At 39.4% G+C, this 21,787-nt stretch overlaps 1 protein-coding gene across 5 annotated transcripts in view; it reads right to left on the bottom strand.

Annotated features, from left to right (window-relative positions):
- RGS7 (regulator of G protein signaling 7) overlaps window positions 1-20,182 on the bottom strand; it is a 583,411-nt gene extending 563,229 nt beyond the window's left edge. For all 5 annotated transcript variants that reach the window (XM_017847811.1, XM_017847810.1, XM_017847812.1 and 2 more), the window contains exon 1: window positions 20,060-20,182. In XM_017847811.1, the coding sequence (XP_017703300.1) occupies window positions 20,060-20,137 (78 nt within the window). In that variant the 5' untranslated portion in view covers window positions 20,138-20,182. The remainder of the gene's footprint in view (window positions 1-20,059) is intronic.
- Window positions 20,183-21,787: the final 1,605 nt, after the last annotated feature.

Here is a 21,787-nt window from a genome sequence, read left to right as displayed (position 1 = left end):
AAAGATTTTAACACACACACACACACACACACACACACACACACACACGCAGAGTGATGTGCTGGTAGATGCTCTTCATCAACCAGTTTTCCAGGGCCTGTGGAGGAGCCTTGATTTATATAGCACTTGCCAATTCCCATGATATAAATACTCCTACCATAGCTAATTTCAATTTTTCAACATCAATATGGGGCTGTGGATTCAGGGAGATATACAAAACTGTCTAAACTGGCTCTAGTGCACCACCACTGATATACTGCTGATATGAGTGTGTGTGTGTGTGTGTATGTGTGTATGTTTCACTATATAAAAGAACTAATCAAATATTTTAGAGTTGTTATGTTAGAGTAGTGTAATTATGATTGCTTCTTTTTTTTTTATAGCATCCAACATTTTTTATGAAGTTTCTTTTAAAGATAAGTACTAGTAGCAAGATTCTTATCCCAGACCACTTTTTCTACATAGCCTTGGTATAACCAAAATTATCTGAGGAACAGAGAGGCTAAAATATTTTGATGGCACATCAGATTAGCTTTAGAGCCACATTTCACAGTAGAACTAAGAAAGGAAATGCTGTACAGAGTGTCCAACTTCTAAGAGGCATCATCAGACTTCATTCAGCCCTAAGCCTTCCTGAGGCTATGTAACCATGTAACCATATGACTACCTAGATCTTACAAAATATATTTGCAGAGCATGCCACCTCCACACATTCTTAATATTTTGAAATATTCAATCATAGGATGTATGTGAAAGAAGGGGAGGAAGTAGAAACTAAGAGAAGGATAATCCCTAAAATATAGGAATCCAGACAGAAATATTATTGCTTCTGCAGAAACCCTAGGACAGGATTGAATGACTCACCACCTGTTTGGTTTTATGGTTAAATTTCAACAGCGTCTGCAGCTGTAACTCGTGCTTCCTCCTTCGGCTTTCTTAACACACAGATGTACTTTGTTTTGGAACCAAATATCTTTGCCCCATTGCAGAAACTCTTTTCTTTCTTAGAATTACATAAATGATTAACCCTATAATCTTCAACGTTATTTATTATCATTTTTAATGTAAAGAAGTGGAAGTTTTGTGGAGGGAAAATAAAACGCCTTATTGCTTGTATAATGTTTGAACATTTATGAAGCAATTGTATGTAACTCATCACAGTTGTCACAATAATTCTCTGGAATAGGATATTCCTGGCACCTTCATACGTGAAGATAAAGAGGCTCAGAGAGTTTAAAAGACTCAGTCAAGTTCACAAAGCCACAGACTGGTTGCTCACTGCCTTAAACACATGGGTTTCAGATTCCATATTCCAACCCAGTAGGGAAGTAGTTTGGTATAGCTTAGAGAAAAACAAGATGTGGAGTTAGGCAGGCTGGATTTCAAATCTTGACACCACCATTTTCCATCTGTGTGATCTTGGGCAAAATCCTTACGCTTTCTAGGCCTTGTTTTCCTCATTTGTAGCATGGAGAGACGACACTCACCTTACTGGACTGTTAGGAAAACCAAACAAAATAAAATCTGGCATCAGATGGGTTCTCAAAACATTTATTTTCCCTTTTCTACCATTCTGTACTCCATTGTTCATGCCTCTTATCCTTGTACCATCCTTAGTTCAAACACACTCATTTTGTTTCTTGCCCTGTCTTGAACGGCCTCTCCAGTTGAACAACCAGAAGTTGGACAGTCGTTTAGTGCACAGTGTGTTCTACCAGAGTATAGTGCTGTAGCAAGAATTACACCCCACACAATTGGGAAATCAGGGAATCACCATAGTCCAACATGGAAGCCCCATTGGTTCCTGCACAGTTTTTCTTGGCATACTGTATGTTGTGCCACCAAGACACAGCAGCTGAACACAAAACACACACAGCTAGGAGGAGGGACAAGTCACGCAGAGATACAGTACTGAACATGCTGCCCATTATACCACGCTCTTCCTCTTGGCTCCATCTCGCTAAATGCACGGTTTCAAAAGTATTTATTGCACATTTCAGTGCACAAAACAAACAAGCAAACACTCAAGAAGGAGCCAGAACCATTTTATACTAAGCCTGTCACTGCTCCTCCACCTGCAAATTCTGGTGCCAATGCCCCTCCGACTTCGTTTTCATAATTCAGGCAACTCAGTACTTCCATACACACTCTTCTGCCAACCTACCTTCGCCTTCAATTTCAAAGGTAAACTCTTTTATTTACTGGATTATTTATTTGTAGGGACACTAACATGTTCTTATAATTGTGCTAGTATTTCTCATAAGCTCACTATTGTTTTGGTTAGTGCTTAATTATAACGTTAAATGTTTCGAGTGTTGAAAATGTTTTGAGTGATCTGTTCCAATTCTATTTTCCTCAAAACGTCAGTTATTTTAGTGAGCGATTTTCAGAATGTGAGATTTTAAAAGAATACATGCATTATGTGATGGTAGAAATGCTCATAGTTTGCTTTGTTGTGTGGATTTTTTTATATATTGAGGCACCACAAATTGATGTGCTTATTTGACCGTTAAAATCCAGCTCAGGAGGAACTCATCTCCATGGTTAAGAATGTACAATTTCCACCAAAGATAGTACCAAGGGGAGAAATTCATACTGCTTTTCATAAATATGCTAAACCAAATGATTCTAAACATAAAATAGTGTATCCAATATAGCATTGAAATAAATCTATCCAGTACTGGCCTGTCTCTACAACTTTAAGCAGCTTTTGCTTTATTATGTAAAAGCATTCCATTTTAAATCAGCTAAACTTCCAAGCAAGCAAAGACATTACAAGAAAAGCTTCTTCAGCTACAGAACCTGTCACATGAGGAACCAATTTCCAGGGTAAGAAAATAAGCTCAAATATTTTTTTAAAAATTGTTTCCTCTTACCCCTAGCATACTGAGCTGGCAGTATAATGAATCAGAACATTGTCATTTGCATTTATTCTTTGACATGGGCAAATGACAACCTTTCCAGGCTTTCACTGTAGGAAAATGGCAATTTTAAAAACTTGAATAACTATCCTATTAATTCTATGAGGTTGTTATAAGACATATATATATATAGTATATTATATACAAATATATGTTTATATCTTATATCATATATATATATATACTGGAAATTACTTGTAAATCTGTTTGTCCTTCAATCTCGAGATTGTACAGTACTCTGCTAAAGAATATATTATCATCATCACTGATTCTTTATCCCCAGTTGCTATTAGTAAATTGCCTTGCACATAATAATTTTTTTTAAGTTCTGGGATACACATGTAGGATGTGCAGATTTGTTACCCAGGTGAATGTGTGCCATGGTGGTTTGCTGCACCTATCAACCCATCACCTAGGTATTAAGCCCAATGTGCATTAGCTATTTATCCTGATGCTCTCTCTCCCTCAACCCCAACAGGCCCCAGTGTGTGTTGTTCCCCTCCCTGTGTCCATGTGTTCTCATTGTTCAGTCCCACTTATAATTGAGAACATGCAGTGTTTAGTTTTCTGTCCCTGTGTTAGTTTGCTGAGATTGATGGCTTCCAGCTCTATCTATGCCCCTGCAAAGGACATGATCTCCTTCATTTTGAAGGCTGCATAGTATTCCATGGTGTATATGTACCACATTTTCTTTATCCAGTCTATCACTGATGGGCATTTGGGTTGATTTCATGTCTTTGCTACTGTGAATAGGCCTTGCATACAATAATTATTCGATAAATGTTTGCTACATTAAATTGAACCATATGCATAATTAATCAAAGTCAGAGTCTCGCTGTTAAGTTGTTTAAAGGAAACATGAAAACCTATGATGCAATAAGTACTTTTAAGTTGTTAAAGGAAATTTATTCCTAGAGAGCAAATAGATTGTTCTTAAAAGGCACTGGATATGGATGCTGAATTGGTTAAAATTCGTTTTGGATGCAAGTGACAGAAAACACAGATTGTAATATCTTAAAGAAAATATAAGCAATTTTTCTGTAGCAAAGAAGTTTATGTAGGCAGGTCAGGTATGTTGACCCTGTAATCATCAGGGACCATTGTTGTTCTACCATCGTGAACTCTCAGCTTTTATATCCTGGCCAAGATGATTGCATTCTAGCCAGCAAAAAATACAAAAGAAAAAAAAAAAGAAAGGTACATGCCCTTTTTTTAAGAGCACTTTCTGAATATCACATTCCAGCTGTTCACATCCCATTGGCTGGAATACATCATCTTGCCATGCCTAGCTGTGTAGGAGCCTAGGAGATATAATCTTTATTCTGATGACCATGTGCCTAGATAAATGGTGAGTGCCATTACTACAGAAAAAGAGGGAAAAATACCAAGGACAGAAAGGTTTATCACAGTTTTATAAATTGACAGTGAGCTTTGAGTCAAATCAATACAGAGCAAGTAAATTAATTTGTTTCTAATAAACTTTCAGGGCAAGACCATCACATGTGTTTTAAGGATGTAGATAATTCTAGTTAATGAGGAGAGTTAGAACCTATTTCCAACAGATAAATTGCGTCTGTTGGAATCCATTCAAATTCCCATCCCTAATGATCTGTACTAAAACTTAATACTAAGCCACACCACATCGATTAAAAGAAATATTATGAAAAGAATGCATAACTGCCTAAGGTTTCAGGTGAAAGGAGAGAGCTAGTTGAAATCATCTTTTCACACAAAACTAAGTGAATGGTAACTTTTCTGGTTATAATCAAATACATCTCTCTTCTTACCCTCAGAATAGAGGGAATGCTCTATAGTCACTAATGCTGTCCAAACTTAAGTGCATTGGGAATAAAAGGATGGGGAAACTAAACAAAGCCAAAGAAAGAAAATAATAATAAAATAATTCTGACAGCGTCTGGGATATTCCTTAAAGCATTTATAAGATTCTTCAGGAGCTATGGGTAGCTTGCCCCATCTGAAAACTCCAAAAGCAGTTATTTCCTAGATCTAAAACAACTAAAACTGAATTTATTCTCACTGTACTCTTATCGTAATATTTTTCTTAATTAAGCTTCATCACTATCATCACCCAAAAGGGTCAATGATTGAGGTTTCATTCAAACTAAAACCCTGAAAGCTAAGGATGGAAAGATAAGAATAAGCAAAAGGTAAGAGAAACATTCAAATGGAAAGATGATAAAAGAAAAATAAATTAGAAGAAAAAAAAACACTAGATAGTGACTCAGAGAAGTAGAGGCTGAATTTGGAGAAAAATAGAAGTAAGAAAGTAAAGGAGAGAGAGATGAAGCCAAGAGTAACAGCACTGGTGACAGAAGGAGTTACACAGAAAGAGAACAAAAGGCAAACAGGCTATTTTAGCAGGGAGTTAGAAATCCTCTTACAGGACTGGGACTGCCACAAAGGTCTCTGAAACGGGGGGCACCATCTAGGCAGCATTATTCAGTAGGAGAAACTGTATTCAAATTTAACCATCATCTGGAGGACATCAAGCCCTATTTTTATGTGATCCTGATTTTCCATATTAAAACACAAAAGCTCATGGAGATATTCCACCCCAGTTACACAATCACGAAATGGGAGAAATGATTTGGTTTCTTCTGTCATTGAATTTAATCCTTACATCATCATTGTGAAGCAGAAATTATTATCCCTACTTCCCATGGAGGCTCAGAGAGAGAGAAAGTGACTTGTCGAAGATTATCTTGAACAATGTGAGTCCCAGGTCTGCAACTTACTCGGTATGTTGTGGAAAAGTCACTGAGCCTCCATAACAGTCATCTGTAAAGTGAAAATAATTAATAACAAGTCCACAGGTTTTCATATATAAATGGGAATATATATACATACATGTAAAATACTTGGTAAAATGAAAAACATAATTTGTCATATTTACTAAAACTAAAATGTTCAGTGTAAAAAGCTATACGGAGTTTACCCGCTTCTTGTCCTTTAAACTATTAAGACTGAAAATGATGGAAAAGGGGAAGGAGAAGATGGAAAAGGAAGGAAGAAAGGAAGTAAAAGGGAAGGAAGGAGAGAGGGAAAGAGAGAGAAAGAGAGAAAGACAGGGAAACAGACAAACCCAGTAACAATGGCTAACACTGCGTATTTATTGTGTGCCAGGTCCTGTACTAAGCCTTTGCTCATTTAATCACCATAGCAACTCTAAGGCAGGTACTGTTACTACCCCAGTTTGCAGATAGGGAAAGTGAGCCTTGAAGAGGTTTAGTAACTTGACCAATTTATACAGCTGGTTAGCGAGAGAGCCTGGATTCAAATATTCAAATCCACACAGGTACAAGCAGATACTCTTCAACTCTTTTTTTTTTTTTTGAGACAGGGTCTCACTCTGTCACTCAGGCTGGAATGCAGTGGTGCAATCTCAGCTCACTACAACCTCCACCACCCGGGTTCAAGCAATTCTTCTGCTTCAGAACCCTCCCGAGTAGCTGAAATTACAGGCACGTACCACCACGCCCGTCTAATTCTATATTTTTAGTAAAGACGGGGCTTCACCATGTTGGCCAGGCTGGTCTCAAACTCCTGACCTCAAGTGATCTGCCCGTCCCAGCCTTCCAAAGTGCTGGGATTACAGGCATGAGCCACCACACCTGGTCTCTGGTACTCTTCAATTCTTATACTACCTGGATATTAGTCAGCTAGAAATAACAGTCCTATGGGAAAGAGGAAATATAAAAATCTCACTATAAAAGCAGGAATAGGAAAATATTAGGCCCATCAGCACACCAGCAGCTAAAAATATTATCCTTAGCCAGAGATTTAGCACATGCTATTTTAATGTCCAGTGGCAATGAAGGAGATCTCAGTAAATGAGAGTAACATTAGTTACCCTGATAAGGTCAAATGGGTGCTCCATGAGATTATTTCAATTGCTAATGAAATTGCAAATTAGCCTTTGAGGAAAGATGAGTTCATCTTTCCTCAGTGGATAGTGAGCTAGTAAGCAAATGTAAAAAGCAATTACAAAATTTACAAAGACTTTAAAGACCTCCCCATGATCAAAAGCTAGCTCAGAAATTTCAACAAAATGTCAACAGAGTTTTGGGTAGACAGAAATCTTAGTGGTTGTGCAGTCCATAGACCAAAGCCCTTCCTAACTGCAGACAATCCGACCTGCCTTTAAAAGCTGATAGATTGTCCAAAGAATATATATAAATGCCAATGAGCACTTGAAAAAATGCTCCATCATTAGGGAAATGTGAATCAAAATCACAATGAGATACCACTTCACATCCATTAGGATGACTATTACCAAAGAAACAGAAAATAGCAAGTGTTGGTGAGCATGTGGAGAAATCAGAACCTCTGTGTACTGCTGGTGGAGATGTCAAACAGTGCAGCCACTGGAGAACACGGTATGGCAGTTCCTCAAAAAATTCAAAAAATTAAAAGTACAAGCTGGGCGCGGTGGCTCACGCCTGTAATCCCAACACTTTGAGAGGCAGGCGGATCACAAGGTCAGGAGATCAAGACCGTCCTGGCTAACACGGTGAAACCTCGTCTCTACTAAAAATACAAAAAATTAGCCAGGCGTAGTGGCGGGCGCCTGCAGTCCCAGCTACTCGGGAGGCTGAGGCAGAAGAATGGCATGAACCTGGGAGGCGGAGCTTGCAGTGAGCCAAGATCACGCCACTGCACTCCAGCCTGGGCCACAGAGCGAGATTCTGTCTCAAAAAAAAAAAAAATAAATAAATAAAATAAAATAAAATAAATAAAAATTAAAAGTACAATTACCAGGTGATCCAGCAATCCCACTTTTGGGTGTACACCAAAAGAACTGACAGCAGAGACTCAACACAGATATTTGTATATCCATATTCACCGCACTATTATATACAATAGTCAAGGGTAGAAGTATCCCAACTGCCCGTTGTTAAATGAATAAACAAAATGCAGTAAATACATTCAAAGGAATATCATTCAGCCTTTAAAAAGGAAAAAATTCTGGCACATGTTACAACATGGATGAACCTTGAGGATGTTATGCTAGGGAAATAAGCCAGAATAAAAGGATAAATATTGCATGTTTCTGCTTATATGAGGTACCTAGAGCAGTTTAATTCATAGGGACAGAAAGTCAAATGTTGATTGCAATGAGGATGGTAGGGGAACGGGAAATTACTGTCCAACAGGTACGGAGTTTCAGATTGGGAAGATTAAGTTCTGGAGATGGATGGTGATAATGGTCACACAAGAATGTGAAGTGTACTTAATGTCATTGAACTTGCACTTAAATATAGCTAAAGTCTTATGATATATATTTTACCACAATAGAAAAACAAAAAAAGAAAAAGTAAAGAACAATAGACTTCTTTGTGTAAATATGAAAAAAAAATTAAAGCACATTGAGTAAGATGTGTCACTAACCTAAGGACCCAAGACAAACCATAGAGTAATTTTATTTACCTTTTTATATACCTTTATCTTCTTTAAAGGTGCCTTATGTACATACTTAAAAAAGTTATGTCCTAAATGATATATGGCATTTGCTTCAAAATAATCAACTGGGGCATAGAGGAAGTGGGGAAGCAGAAATGAAACAAGATTTACTTGTGGTGAGTCATTGTTGACACTATGTGATAGGTGCATGGAAGTTCTTTATGTTCTTTTCTCCACTCTTGTATTTGTTTGAACTATGCCACAACGAAAAATTTTAAATACTGCTTTATATTTACTATATAAAACAGTTTGGAACAAAATATCAAGCCACTGAAGAGCAGCAAATTCTAAAATAAGATGAAGAAACTTTTTAAAAGAAAATATTCCTTAGATGTTATCACTTCCATTTGTAGGGAAATCCATGTTCCTTTTCTGGACAATTATAATGAACAGTTAACATACACTGAAGAACTGTTACTTATACAAGCTTTACATGCACTGTTCACGTAATACTAACAATATCCCATTTTACAGATGTGGAAACTCAGACTCAAAGAGGTAAAGTAACTGGATTGATGTTAAGTGCATTTTAACCCAGACAATCTGGCTACAAGCCCTTCAGCTTAACAAGTACATTTCTTGAATTACAAGGGTATTTTTTTCTTCTTTCTTGCTAGCCAGTTTAGATAGCCTCAACAGTCCTGAGTTGTCAGAATTAGAAAAGCCTGATTGAGAACCCATGAAAAGAGATATTTTGTTTTTTAAGGGATATGATCAATACCTTTGCCTCATCTGTCACAGTAAATCCCCGAGGAGTTTCAACATGAGCTTAGCTCAATTTAGTTCATTCACTAAGCACCTGCTAAGTGTCACAGGCTGTTAAACCTTGGGTACTGTGCTATGCACTCAGATACCCAGAGGAATATAAATTATTCTATTATAAAGACACATGTATGCGAATGTTCACTGCAGTACTGTTCACAATAACAAAGACATGGAATTAACCTAAATGCCCATTAATAATAGATTGGATAAAGAAAAATACATACCATGGAATACTATGCAGCCACAACAAAGAACAAGATCATGTCTTTTGTGGGAACATGGAAGTAGCTGGAGGCCATTATCCTCAGCACACTAATGCAGCAACAGAAAACCAAACACTGCATGTTCTTACTTATAAGTGGGAGCTAAATCATGAGAACACATGGACACATAGAAGGGAACAACACACATTGAGGCCGATCGGAGGGTGGAGGATGGGAGAGGGGAGAGGATCAGGAAAAGTAACTATTGGGTTATAACTATGCTTAATAACTGAGTGATGAAATAATCTGTACAACAAACCCCCATGACATGGGTTTACCTATATATCAAACCTGGACATGTACCCCAGAACTTAAAATAAAAGTTTAAAAAGGTAGACAGTGTACTACGACATGATACTGTATTGAAAACTAAAATATAATCATGAAGGTGGAATACTAGAATTCCCTGAGAAGAGTTTTTATAAAGGTACAATCGAAAATATTAACGATTGTATATTTATCCAGAAATACCTACATTTCTTAACGCCTATTTTTCTATTATAAAAGTGAGTAAAATGAATATTGCTCCTACTTAAAAGATACATTGAATTAGAGACTAATGAAATATAAACTGCAAGGCCTCGCATGGCATCTTGGGGAAGAAAAAATTCCAAATTCCAATTTCCAAATCAAAGAAGCAAGAAATGACAATAAAAAATTTAATACTTAAGGCCAGGCACATTGACTCACACCTGTAATCCCAGCACTTTGGGAGGCCGAGGTGGGCAGATCACAAGGTCAGGAGATCGAGACCATCCTGGCCAACATGGTGAAACCCTGTCTTTACTAAAATATAAAAAATTAGCCGGGCGTGGTGGTGCACACCTGTAACCCCAGCTACTTGGGAGGCTGAGGCAGGAGAATCACTTGAACCCAGGACGTGGGGATTGCAGTGAGCCGAGATTGCGCCACTGCACTCCAGCCTGGCAATGGAACGAGACTCCATCTCAAAAATAAAAGAAAATAAATACTTAAATGTTTCTATTTTTCAACTTGCAGAGTTTCAATACAAATGTAAAACATACTTAAAATATGTGTTTCTATTACATTATGTGCTATCAGAGAGCAATAAAAATAAAATGTGATAAAAAAAGAACTGCCAACAGAAAATGGAGGTTAACGTAATATTTATTTTAGAAACCAGAAAACCAAAAATAAATAACTTATATCAGTCAGTTCTTCCTCTTTCATGGCATTAATCACCCTGTGATGAGTTGCTTGACATCTGTGTTTGCCATGGTAAAATAAGCTCTGTGATGGTTCAGACCTGTCTGCACCGTCCGAAATTCTATCATCAGTGCTTACCATATACATAGCTACCCCATACACAGCCAAGGCCAAGTGCATATGTAATGAATGGACTTCAATTCTGAATGTCCTGTCCATTCACTCATTTATCTAGAGAGCAACACAGTAAAGAGGCAAGAGTAGGAACTTTGGACCAGGCATTCATTCACTATTTTATTCATTCATTCATGCATCTATGCAACCAATATTTGAGGACACCTATTTTGTGCCATTTTTCTAGGTCCTGAGACACTGCAGTGAAAAACAGGTGTTTCCAGCCTCATATAGCTCGACAGTTCTGCCACTAATCTTGGGAAGTCATTCAGTCTGCGTAAGTTGGTTTTCAGCTGGTTTTTTTTTTTTAGAAAAATAGAATACTAATAACCAATACGGAAGATTATTTTAAAGAAAACAAGTCGTATACAAAATGGACCTGGCACATGGTAAGTAAGCACTCAGTAATTAACAATCAATCAAAAGCCTAAAAACAAAATACCAAATATAAAATTTAGAACCAGTGACAAATGACATTGATTTCCAGAGCAAACGCACCTACAAAAGTTCAAAGAGAAAAAACATTGTAATAATACTAATTATGTGTTAATAGCCATATTAGTATGAATCTGTTCTCTCTATAGGCATCAAATTTTCTTCAAAATCCTTTGGCATACACCATCTTAAGTATTAACAACGAAAAATGTCCATAGATTTCTGTACTAGAGAAAAAAATTTCTACGAAACCAGTTTGGCTGACATGGAGAGCTTTGTGTGGACAATGAAGGTCATGTAGATTTGTATTGTTCTTGACATCTTCTAGCAATGAGTAAATGGGGGAAATCATGTCAGCTGGGCTTCTAAATGACCTACAGCCATGGGGACACACAGCAAGCAGAGAAAGACTTGGTCAGGAAGTGTTTTGCAAAGATGGCTTTTGCAAGGACACTTAGGGAGGTTGAGACACATGCCCAGGCTTACGTAGCTACTCAGGGGTGGGGTCAGAATTCACATCCAGCTCTTCTGACTCGGAGTCCTTTGACCCTTCGTGACTACTACCTCCGCATGGGCTATCGTCCTCCTTTAGAAGTTCAGATACACAGGTAAGAGAAGGGAGCTTATAAAAAGTAGATTCCTTTTATAGCTCAATTTAAAATTCTCAGAAAGAGTTCTAAACACTTTAAATCCCTTTTACCCAGAAGCTTCTGGTTTTTGCTCAGTCTTGTTAGGAATTGGAGTGGCTGTGATACATCTCTGAGATGCTATGAAATAGAGATGAATTGAAATACTTTCAACATTAACAAATCATCTGAGGCCCCATAAACACCCTGCACAGTACATTCATGGTACATGCAGGCCTTTGTCTTACTGAAAGACAACCTATGTCATCTGATGTTAGGAGAGCCACTCACTTCAGACCACTGAAAGTTTCAAAAAAAGAGAAAAAAAGTCATAAACCAAGTATTCAGTGTCATTTACATGATATCTACCATTTCCTTACGAGGCCATGGTCGGTGGTCTTCCTTTAAAACTTTTGTTGTATTCTCTCAAAAAAAAAAAAAATCATTTGTTGAGCTCTACTTTGTTTTAAGCACTGTATGCAATTGTTAAGCTAAGTATAGCATTTTTTAAATCTCTTTTCTTGGACTGGATGCTATTTGTTCAAACTCCTTTACTTCCTATCACTGTGCTGTCCAATCCAATGGCCACTAGCCACCAAGACAATTTTAGTTAAATTTGAATTAATTAAAAGTAAATATAATTTAAAATCCAGGTCCTCAATAACACTCACCACATTTCAGGTGTTCAGTTACCTCACGTGGGAGGTGGCTACTATAGTAGGCAGTGGGCACATAGAACATTTCTGTCATGATAGAAAGTTCTATTGGACTGCATCGCCATAAGGCATCAAATCTAGGACTTCCATCTAAGATCAGATATGAACAGAACGACCACCAGAATAGGTCAGACTAAGTTCCCAATCTTATCATTCCTGGGGTTCCAAGAGCTAAACTACAGGTCAGAGGACAAAAGCATCTAATCTATTTAGAGTGGTTGACTAGACATCCTGGTATAATCCACGATGTCCGTGAAGCAACCAGGATGCTGATTATTCACTGACACTAAATTACAAACACAAAGTCTTAGTGAATTTATTGACAGAGAAAGAAAGAGAGGCCACAGAAAGACAAATCAATAAAGACCTGAATTCAAGCTGTGTGACTTCAGGCAAATTGTGTTACTTCTCTGATCCTAAATTTCATAATCTGCAAAATGAAAAAGTAGATAAACTCTGAGTTTCCTTTCACCTCTGAAATTCCTGGATTCTAAGGCTTTATATAGCTTGCATAATATCCAAGGAGCTGTGCAGACTTCCAAGATATACAAGACAAGACTCCAAAGACTTTCCCATTAATGAGTAGAGGAAGCTAGCTACATAGGGCTAAACAATATAAGACAGGACATTGTAAGTATCATAAAAATGGTATTACCAATGCATCCTACAGAATCTCCCTCTTTATTCTACCAGAAAAAAAATGACTGGAGGTAGTGAAAACATTCGCTTTTCTTTCATTATCAAAAAATATGGTAGCATATGGTACCCTACCTGGCACATACCGGATGTTTAATAGTTTTTTGTTAAATGATAGTAATAAGATAATAATGACAACAATAATATTAATTATACCAGCAGTCATTTATTGGAAACCTAATATAGATTAGGTTCTATGCAAGACACTTTCCCCAGGCTATCCCATTTTAGCATCAAACAGCCCTATGAAGAAAACATTAAAACATTTTTTATGTTTCATCACTTTATGGATTTTAAAAAACTGCAGAGAAAGGAGTTAGGTCGCCAAACCACAGCCACACAACTAAACAGTGGCAGAGCTGAGATTTAAAACCAAGACTTCCCAATTCTAGTACACATGCTTCCTCCATTTCCACCCATTGTCTCCTTAAGAAAACTTTTACTTGTTAATCACCAGAAAGGATCAAAGATAAGAAGGCTCTCAAACTTTTTGGGAACCCAGCTAATTTCATAAAATTGCCATTTCTTATATATTCTTCCAGAAGACAAAATAACAATTTATCTTTCTAGATAGGCCACTCAGCCAAAATATTTTCTAGTCGAGACCAGGTGGCAATTTCAATGGAGCTAGAATTGAGTTCATGATTGTCTGTTAGTGTTCCAATGTCTTTTGTTAATTAGACACAAGACAAAAGGGTGTTAAAAAGAAGCCGAGTTACATTTGCATTGCTGTGGGCAAATGGCAGAAAGAAGTGGGCCTTTGTTTCCTAAGGAACTGGGCACCCACTCTATCATTTACAATTATTTTATAATTAGGTTGATATTTAGTAGGATAGAAGCCTGCGTAACCCTCACATCCATAAGCCTCCTTATCACTGTCATGAGTGGAAAGCAAGGGCCAATTATTTGTGCTGCTTGTTTTCCACAATCCTGTTTTCCAAGAGACTTAACATTAAAGTCACTAAACTGTCCAAATTCAAAATATTTCCACGTTCTCTGCAGTGATCACATTCTGTCACCCACACTTCCTAAAAATACTCCGCTTTCCATCACTCACTAGAACCACAGAGGCTATTAGAAGGTAATAAAATCCCTCGAGGACTTCTCTTTTGCACATTTGCACTTTCCTCTGCTCAATTAGATTCAGGGAGATTGGAAGTGGGAAATAAAAGAAATAAAATTCAGGCCACAAATCCTTATCGTAATCCCACAAATAGCACTGATAAACAACAACTGGTGAGGAAAGAGCTCAGCCCTGGAGGACTCTCCGGCTCTAAACTCAATTATTATGCAAAATTCATCATTAAATTATTACTCATAAAATCCTTCTATCTACTTCTCATCAAGAAATATCATCATGGAAATATCAATGATGGTCCTATCTTATCTCAGGGCACACGTCAGTATTAGTATCACTGAGGAAAAAACAGGTCTGAATATGTTTAGGGTAGACAACATCCCTTGGTCCAGAAAGTTTCTTTCAAATAATCTGATTTACAAAAGACACTCCATTTAAAACTTCTTCAAAAATGGCAAGATACTTCTCTCAGTGCCTGCCTCCCATCTGAGCCCTTAATTTAGAAATCTGAGGGCTTAAAAGGACCATGCTTTTCACAATGATCTTTTACACACATTCCTTCCTTTTCTAGGGGTCTTTGTCTTGTTGTCCCTTGTACATATTCCTCACTCTGCTAACATGTAGCAAACCCAGACAGATTCAGACTACTACATTTCAAAAATGTTAAAGATCTACTTAGGCACGGTGGTGCACGCCCATAATCCCAGCTACTCAGAAGGCTAAAGCTGGAGGATCACTTGAGCCCAACAGTTTAAGACCAGGCTGGCCAATATAATGAAAACCCATCTCAAAAAAAAAAAAAAAAGTCAAAGATTATTTTTCGCAACGGGGACTTAGGCAAGAAATATCGACACCCTCAGTGTTGACCACATGGGCAGTACCGCACCAACAAATCCACTGAGTTAATGTAGAAAATGTCAGCTAGCTCAACGCTGAGAGACTACTAATGTCTGTGGCCCAGTCTCTTCCAAAGAAGAAATCAAGTCACTCCTCTTTCTGGCAAGTACGTCTCCTCTCACAGAACAGGTTGACTTCAGAAGTAGCTTTCAAAGACAATGCTTAGGTCAAGACAATCAGCATTTAAGTACTCTTCCTGGTTGGGTGATAGCTCTCACTGTTACCTCATATAAGAAAAGCCAGTGGTCTGGCCTTGGTCTTCAAGAATGGAGCGAGCAGTCACGGCTGGGTGCTATGGCTCACGCCTGTAATCTCAGCAGTATGGGAGGCTGAGGGAGGAAGATCACTTGAGCCCCAGAGTTCAAGACCACCCTGGGCAGCATAGTGAGACCCCATCTCTAGAAAAAACAAAAAAATTAGCCAAGCATCATGGCACCCACCTGGAGTCCCAGCTACTCAGGAGGCTGAGGTGGGAAGATAGCTTGAGCCTAGGAGTTCAAGGTTAAAGTGAGATATGATTGCACTACTGCACTCCAGCCTGGCCAACAGAGCAAGACCTTGACTTAAAAAAAAAAAACAGAATGGAGCCACCTTAACCCTAAAATAATAACCTTTTGCCACTACCACCATATGATACCATATTTGAAAGATTTATTCAGGTACCTCAGCTTCACAGGTGACAAGGCTGTCATCTCTTCTCTTCTCCAAAAGGCATTGTTTCCTCCTTTACGACTAAATAAACAGTGCAAATTATGTCTTCAACTTTAAGTCAGGTTTAAAAAGAAAAAAATAAAAACAAACAAATGCAAAGCAAGTGACTATATAGGGATGAAGAGACAGGAGAGGAGAATGGAGGAGAGAATGGGAGTAGGAGAAAGGTGAGGGGAAGAAGGAGATGGGGGAGGAACAGTGAACTTGGTAAGTTTGCTATTTCCAAAACCATGTTTACTGCAGTAAGATAATGAATGAGGAAAACATTTTCATTTTCTTTTCTGACAGCTTGAGCATAAATGATTGCTGCAATAATATCAGAAATTATTGGGCATTTTGAGGAGTCTTGCGAGTGACAAGCCAGCATTCCAGCCAATTTGAAGCTCTGGCTCCAAGGTGCCCTAGAAATTCTCTTTTTCAAATGCAGGAATGTCAGCTGCTGGACTGAAAGTGATGTATACTGTCTAGTGGACAGCATGCTGGCCAGACACCAAATTTGAAGTGTCTCTCCTTGTACTCAGTTGTTCTTTACGGCCAGTGCTGCCCCCACAAAGGAGAGTTTTGACCAAAGCCGACCAAAAATGGGGGTATTGTTTAAGATCCATCAACACCAAATAACACTGAGTTCTGACTTATCACCTCTACAGATTCTTCAAGAAGCTGATCTGAATCCAACACCTCTTAGAGCTAGTTGGGTCTCTTTTTCCCAAGGCAGTTGATGACTTCTAGTTCTAATCTAGTTAGGGGCCTGTCTGAAGGAGACCTAAAAAGTTCCAGGAATAAAAGCAGTCAAGCCGCAAGATTTTATGTGCTTTTAAATGAGACGTCCTCAAGTACATAAAACAACATAACCATTGTAATTTAATCACCTGCTTATGAAAAAGACAGCCCTCTAAATAGAAGAACTGAGAAGGCAAATACTTTGCCTATACGGATTTTTAGACTGTGTCTCTGACATCAAATGAACTCTATTGAGACTCCCTGTATTATGCCAAAAACCCACCAGCCAACATCCAAGACTGACTTGCAAGTAGCAACCCTAATTCGGATCATGAAGCAGCATTACTATCACCTGTGCCCTTCAATAGGGTGACAGCCACTCTACCTTAACAATCAGAGTTTTATCCACTGTACATTTTTTCCATAAGATTCCTATGGACTTCTCCATGGAAAACAGATCCCTGGAATGTTTCCGTGATTTGGAGGAACTCCTGTAATTTGTATGAGGATAGCGATAACGAGAGAGACATCAAACAAACACAAGAAATTTACACATCCCAGCTTTTCTGTGTTTTCCACTTTGGAAACCAATAGCCTATGAAGATAAAATGAAAACAGCACATACATATCTTGAGCGTGTGTAAATCCTCAGAGTCGTACGCAATAAGTAAACAGGAGGTGTCATGAGGAGGCAAAACACCACGAATGCTCCCAGTTCAGAACACACTTTCAAGAATGATGCTTCAATAGTGAAGTAGAAGGGAAAATGGGCATGAGTCGAGAGAACAGCAATTTCTCTATCCTTTCTCTCCACTGTTACTAAGCAATGTCCTATTGGAACTGAAGTTTTTTTCTAAGTCTTCGATTGACTTCCTGATTAATAAGCATTGTAATCTAGTGTTTATTCTTTTATGAAGGTGGAGCAGTTGAAATATCCTAACACACATATTCAACCAACACCCCTCTCCAATTATTTTGTTGTTCTTCACATCGAAATTTGGCCTCTACTGAGAAGACATTGAATGGGAAGCCCATGTAAAACAGAAAAAATAGAAGCTTAATGGACACATGAAATATGTGATGTCCCGATCTACGTCTACACACAGATATAGACAGTTTGACCTGATAACTAGCAAATAACAAGCAAGGACACTGTGTCTCTTTACACATTATCTGATATTATTTATATATTGTTATTTCTATCACAAAGAAAAACAAAAAAACAAATGCTCAGAGAATATAAGAATAGACAGACAATCCATAGGTAAGCATTAAGAGTAAAATTTACTGAAAGGAGTTATTTTTTCCAATAATGATTTATCAGGAAAATCTTTCTTTGAGAAGTAAGTTATATGTGGTCACTAATCCTAAGCAAAGAGCTAATAAAAGAAGGGAAAAATGAGTAGCACAAGCAGTTCTAAGCTTTATCAACAAAATAATCATGCTTTTAAAAAACGAGGTAGTACATTCTCTTCCTGAAATCATTACAGTCTGTTAACTTAAAAGCAAAATCAATGGCGATTTGATGCTATACAACACGGTATAGAGTAAACCCAAAATTACCAATATGAGGCTCAGATACACTAAACAGTCAAATAACTATTTCTAAAAGCCCTGTCTTCTTATTTTATTTGTTCTCAAAATAACAAACTGACTGACACACATGGGTTGCTGCATATTTAGTTTATTTCTAATGAAGATAACTATTAGGTGTCCAATCTACTCAGTCCTTAATCTTTTAAAGGGAAACAGAGAGGGAATACAATTGTTTAGTCTAACGGAAATAGCTTACTACTATATTTTTCCAACCAAAAGTCTAACTCTTCACATTGTATACACCCATAAGATAGAATTCAGAATTCTCACAGCTTGCATATTACAATATTCAGTCTTACCAAAAATACAAAATATTATGACATTTAAAACCACCCAACTCCCCCCAAAATATTTCTTCTCGAAACCAACTCTAAATAGAATAGACAAGTATCCAGTTAATTCAAATAACTTAAAAATACAATACTAGTAATTTAAACTCAAGTGGATTATTTTCCTGATTTATGCACTTGGAATGCTTTAAGACTAACATAGACAACTAGGTTCTGATTTCTCTTTCCCATCATACTGTTTTATCTTACACACATGTAAATGCATTCATAAGTACACAATATAGTACTGTTCGCCAAGGCTAGAGAATCAAACAGCTAACATTGTACCAGGACGCCTGTGCATCTTTCCATTAAAGCCATAGCAATATTCCCTCAAACACATATTCATCACTACCTTTTAATGATTCTGGGCTACATGAATGAAAAGTTTTGATTTAGTGCAGGTTAAAGTAGGACATAGTCTTTCATCTTTATTCATAATCAGTTCTGATCCTCTTACTGAAAAAGAGATAAATGCAAACATCTTGAACGCTTCAATGGGCTTCTCTCAAATTAAAACCTTTAACAATTTTGGGGTGTTTCAAAGTATGACTTCCTTTTTACCATGTGAGTGTTAACCAAAGAAATATTGCTCAATAAGCACTCCAGATAATATACTTTAAAAAAATCATTTATAAAATGCAATAAAAATGATTGGTGCAGAAGAATACTGCATCCTTCATTTTAGTAAGATTGTTGATGATAACCAGAGTGAAGTCGCCTAAGCAACCACTCGAAAGCACATGCAATATTTAAATGCATCTTTATTATGGTTGCTCAGTGTCTAAAAATTTGTTGCTGGTAGCATTGCTATTAAATGTATAAGGCTGCCAAACCTATTTGTGGCCAAAAAAAAAAAGTAACTCTGCAAGATAGATATTATTTAATGATTTAATAGGTATATGGCACTAGAATATAAATACTCATAAATACCCCAAATCATAAAAGTAACAGAAAGTAAAAAATAATTTAGGCTAAGACAAAAAAAGACTAGAATTGACTAGTTAAGAACAAAATTATTAAACCACATACATTTACACAGACACATTCTGTCTCTTGCCACAAAACTGCAAAGTGGTCTATTTTTATTTCTAAAATGTGATATGCTTATGCAGTTATTATAACCTAAATGTTTAGAGGTGAGTATAAGAAAAAGCTTCTAAAATTATTATGGATGCCACTAAATCATGTGTATAACAACCAAAATATCTGGAATGCCCAAATTTGCTGTTATTGCTCATGACAGAACAATCTATGCAAAACCAGTAGGGAACATGGGAGGAGGCCTCATTCACTTCAACGAGTTTCTCCACGTATGCATCATTGGAGAATGTTAGATCACTTTCACGTATACAGTACGTAATCACTGATGATTTGGGGAATCCACAAGGCCACAAAGTTGATACATACTCTGATCTAGAAGAGGAAAAACATCGAGAAAGCCAGAAGTTTCCCGTTTTCCAAGAAACTGAAGACATTCTTACCTTTCTGTACACCAGCATGTTAGGTGATTCATCTGCCACCCCGTTGCTGGTCTGTCCGTAATTATTCCCCTGGGCCATGTCGCTCAAAACTTGGTCCGCTCTCAGATACGAGAATTATCAGTGTGCCCTGCAAAGGGTTAGAGAGACTTCAGTGAGATCCCAGTGGTGGTGCTTAGGGGACTCCCCTGATTCATCGTCATCATTCACAACACCCACCCCACATGGCGTGTTCTTACAAACTGGGGCTGGCTGGAGAAAGTGACACAGGACATGGATTTTTTTAAAAATTAGTTGACACCTATAATACCCTCAAGGAATTATAAGAAATTACAATCTTCCAGGTAGAAATAGCCATTTGGTTATCGTTTGAGCTGACTTCATTTTCTGGATACTCGTTTTGAGAAGTGTTTGATGCTCACCCTAAAAACTCATCGGTAGCATTTCCCTAAGACAGAGTTCTCTTCTCTCCCAATACTTGCACCTGCACTTAGTGATGTTTTCCCCAAAGGGTGGAAAGGCAACACCTGGGGGGCGGGAGCGGGGGGCGGGGTAGCACACTTTCTCCCAGGTATCTGTCTAGTGTCCCCACCTGCAGCGCATCAGAGAGGCCCATTCCCGCTGTCATTCTCCAGCACATGGTTTCCTCTATTCCCCCGGGTCTCCCACACACAGCCAGAGTATACGCTTCGCCTACTTTCACCTGCCTGCGCTGCCAGCCACCGGCTGCTCTCCTTTCTCCCCACTTCGCTTCGGAAGTCCAGAGGTAATCCTGCCTAATTTTTTTGCAAGAAGACACACAACATGTCCCGGCAACAAGAACTAGTGGGAGGTCAAGCCTTCAGGCCATTTTACCCGGGTCACTGTGGGTAAAAGTCTAACTGCAGAAGCCTCCAGAGCAACCAGCCAAAGAGGAGAAAACAGGCAAGCCCAGCTCCCCTTGCTCGCTGTCACAGCAGCAGCAAATGGCAGGCGAGCCTGTGCCCCGCGCCGCGGCGGCCGCCGGAGCCGGGCAGCAGTTTCAGCACCGTGGACCGCGGGGTGCGCGCTGCGCCTGTAGCCCAGCCCCGGCGCGGGGCTCCCGGGGGGCGCCGCCTTGCGCCAGCCGTCGCTCCCGCTGCGCAGAGCGAGGGCTGGCGTGCGGGGTCCGGGGCCGGGAGGGGCTCTGGGTGGCGCTGCCTCCTCCGCCGCCTCCCCTATTTTACCCCCTCCCGCCAAGGTCACGGCCCGCGGCGTCCTCCCCTCCCGGGCGGGCTGGGTGCAGGCGGTGTCAAGCTGCGCGGCCAAGCGCCGAGCCAGCGAGGGCCCAGGGGCAGCTTCATCACACTCGCCCAGCGCGCATGCGGAATCCCGCCGCCCCGGCTCTCGCTGCTCAGGCGACCGCCACCCTCGCCTTCCGCCGCCGCCCGCTGCACAGGCGGCTCGGCCAGCCGCCACTTCGGCACCGCTCCCTGGCCGTCCTCGCTGGCTCGTCCCTCCTCCGGCTTTCTTCTGCCCGGGACTGACCAGCCGAGCGCCCCTGCTGGAGTCGAGACGCCGGCCCGTGCGCCCGACTGGGAGGAGGGAGGGCCGCGCACAGTCACGTGCGGACAGCGGGCGTCCGAAGGTGGGGCCGGCCTCGGGGGCTCGGCTCGGCCGCCGCCACACCGCCCGGCCCTCCCCGGCCTCCCCCCGGCCTCCCCGCCCTCGCCCTGCCCCCTCGGGAGGGCTGTAGTCCTGCCCCCCGGGCGC

The sequence above is a fragment of the Rhinopithecus bieti genome, unplaced genomic scaffold (assembly GCF_001698545.2).
Source record: "Rhinopithecus bieti isolate Rb0 unplaced genomic scaffold, ASM169854v2 scaffold_28016, whole genome shotgun sequence".
Lineage (NCBI taxonomy): Eukaryota > Metazoa > Chordata > Mammalia > Primates > Cercopithecidae > Rhinopithecus > Rhinopithecus bieti.
Note: the sequence above shows the minus strand (reverse complement) of the source record. Positions and strands in the feature narration are given on the sequence as shown.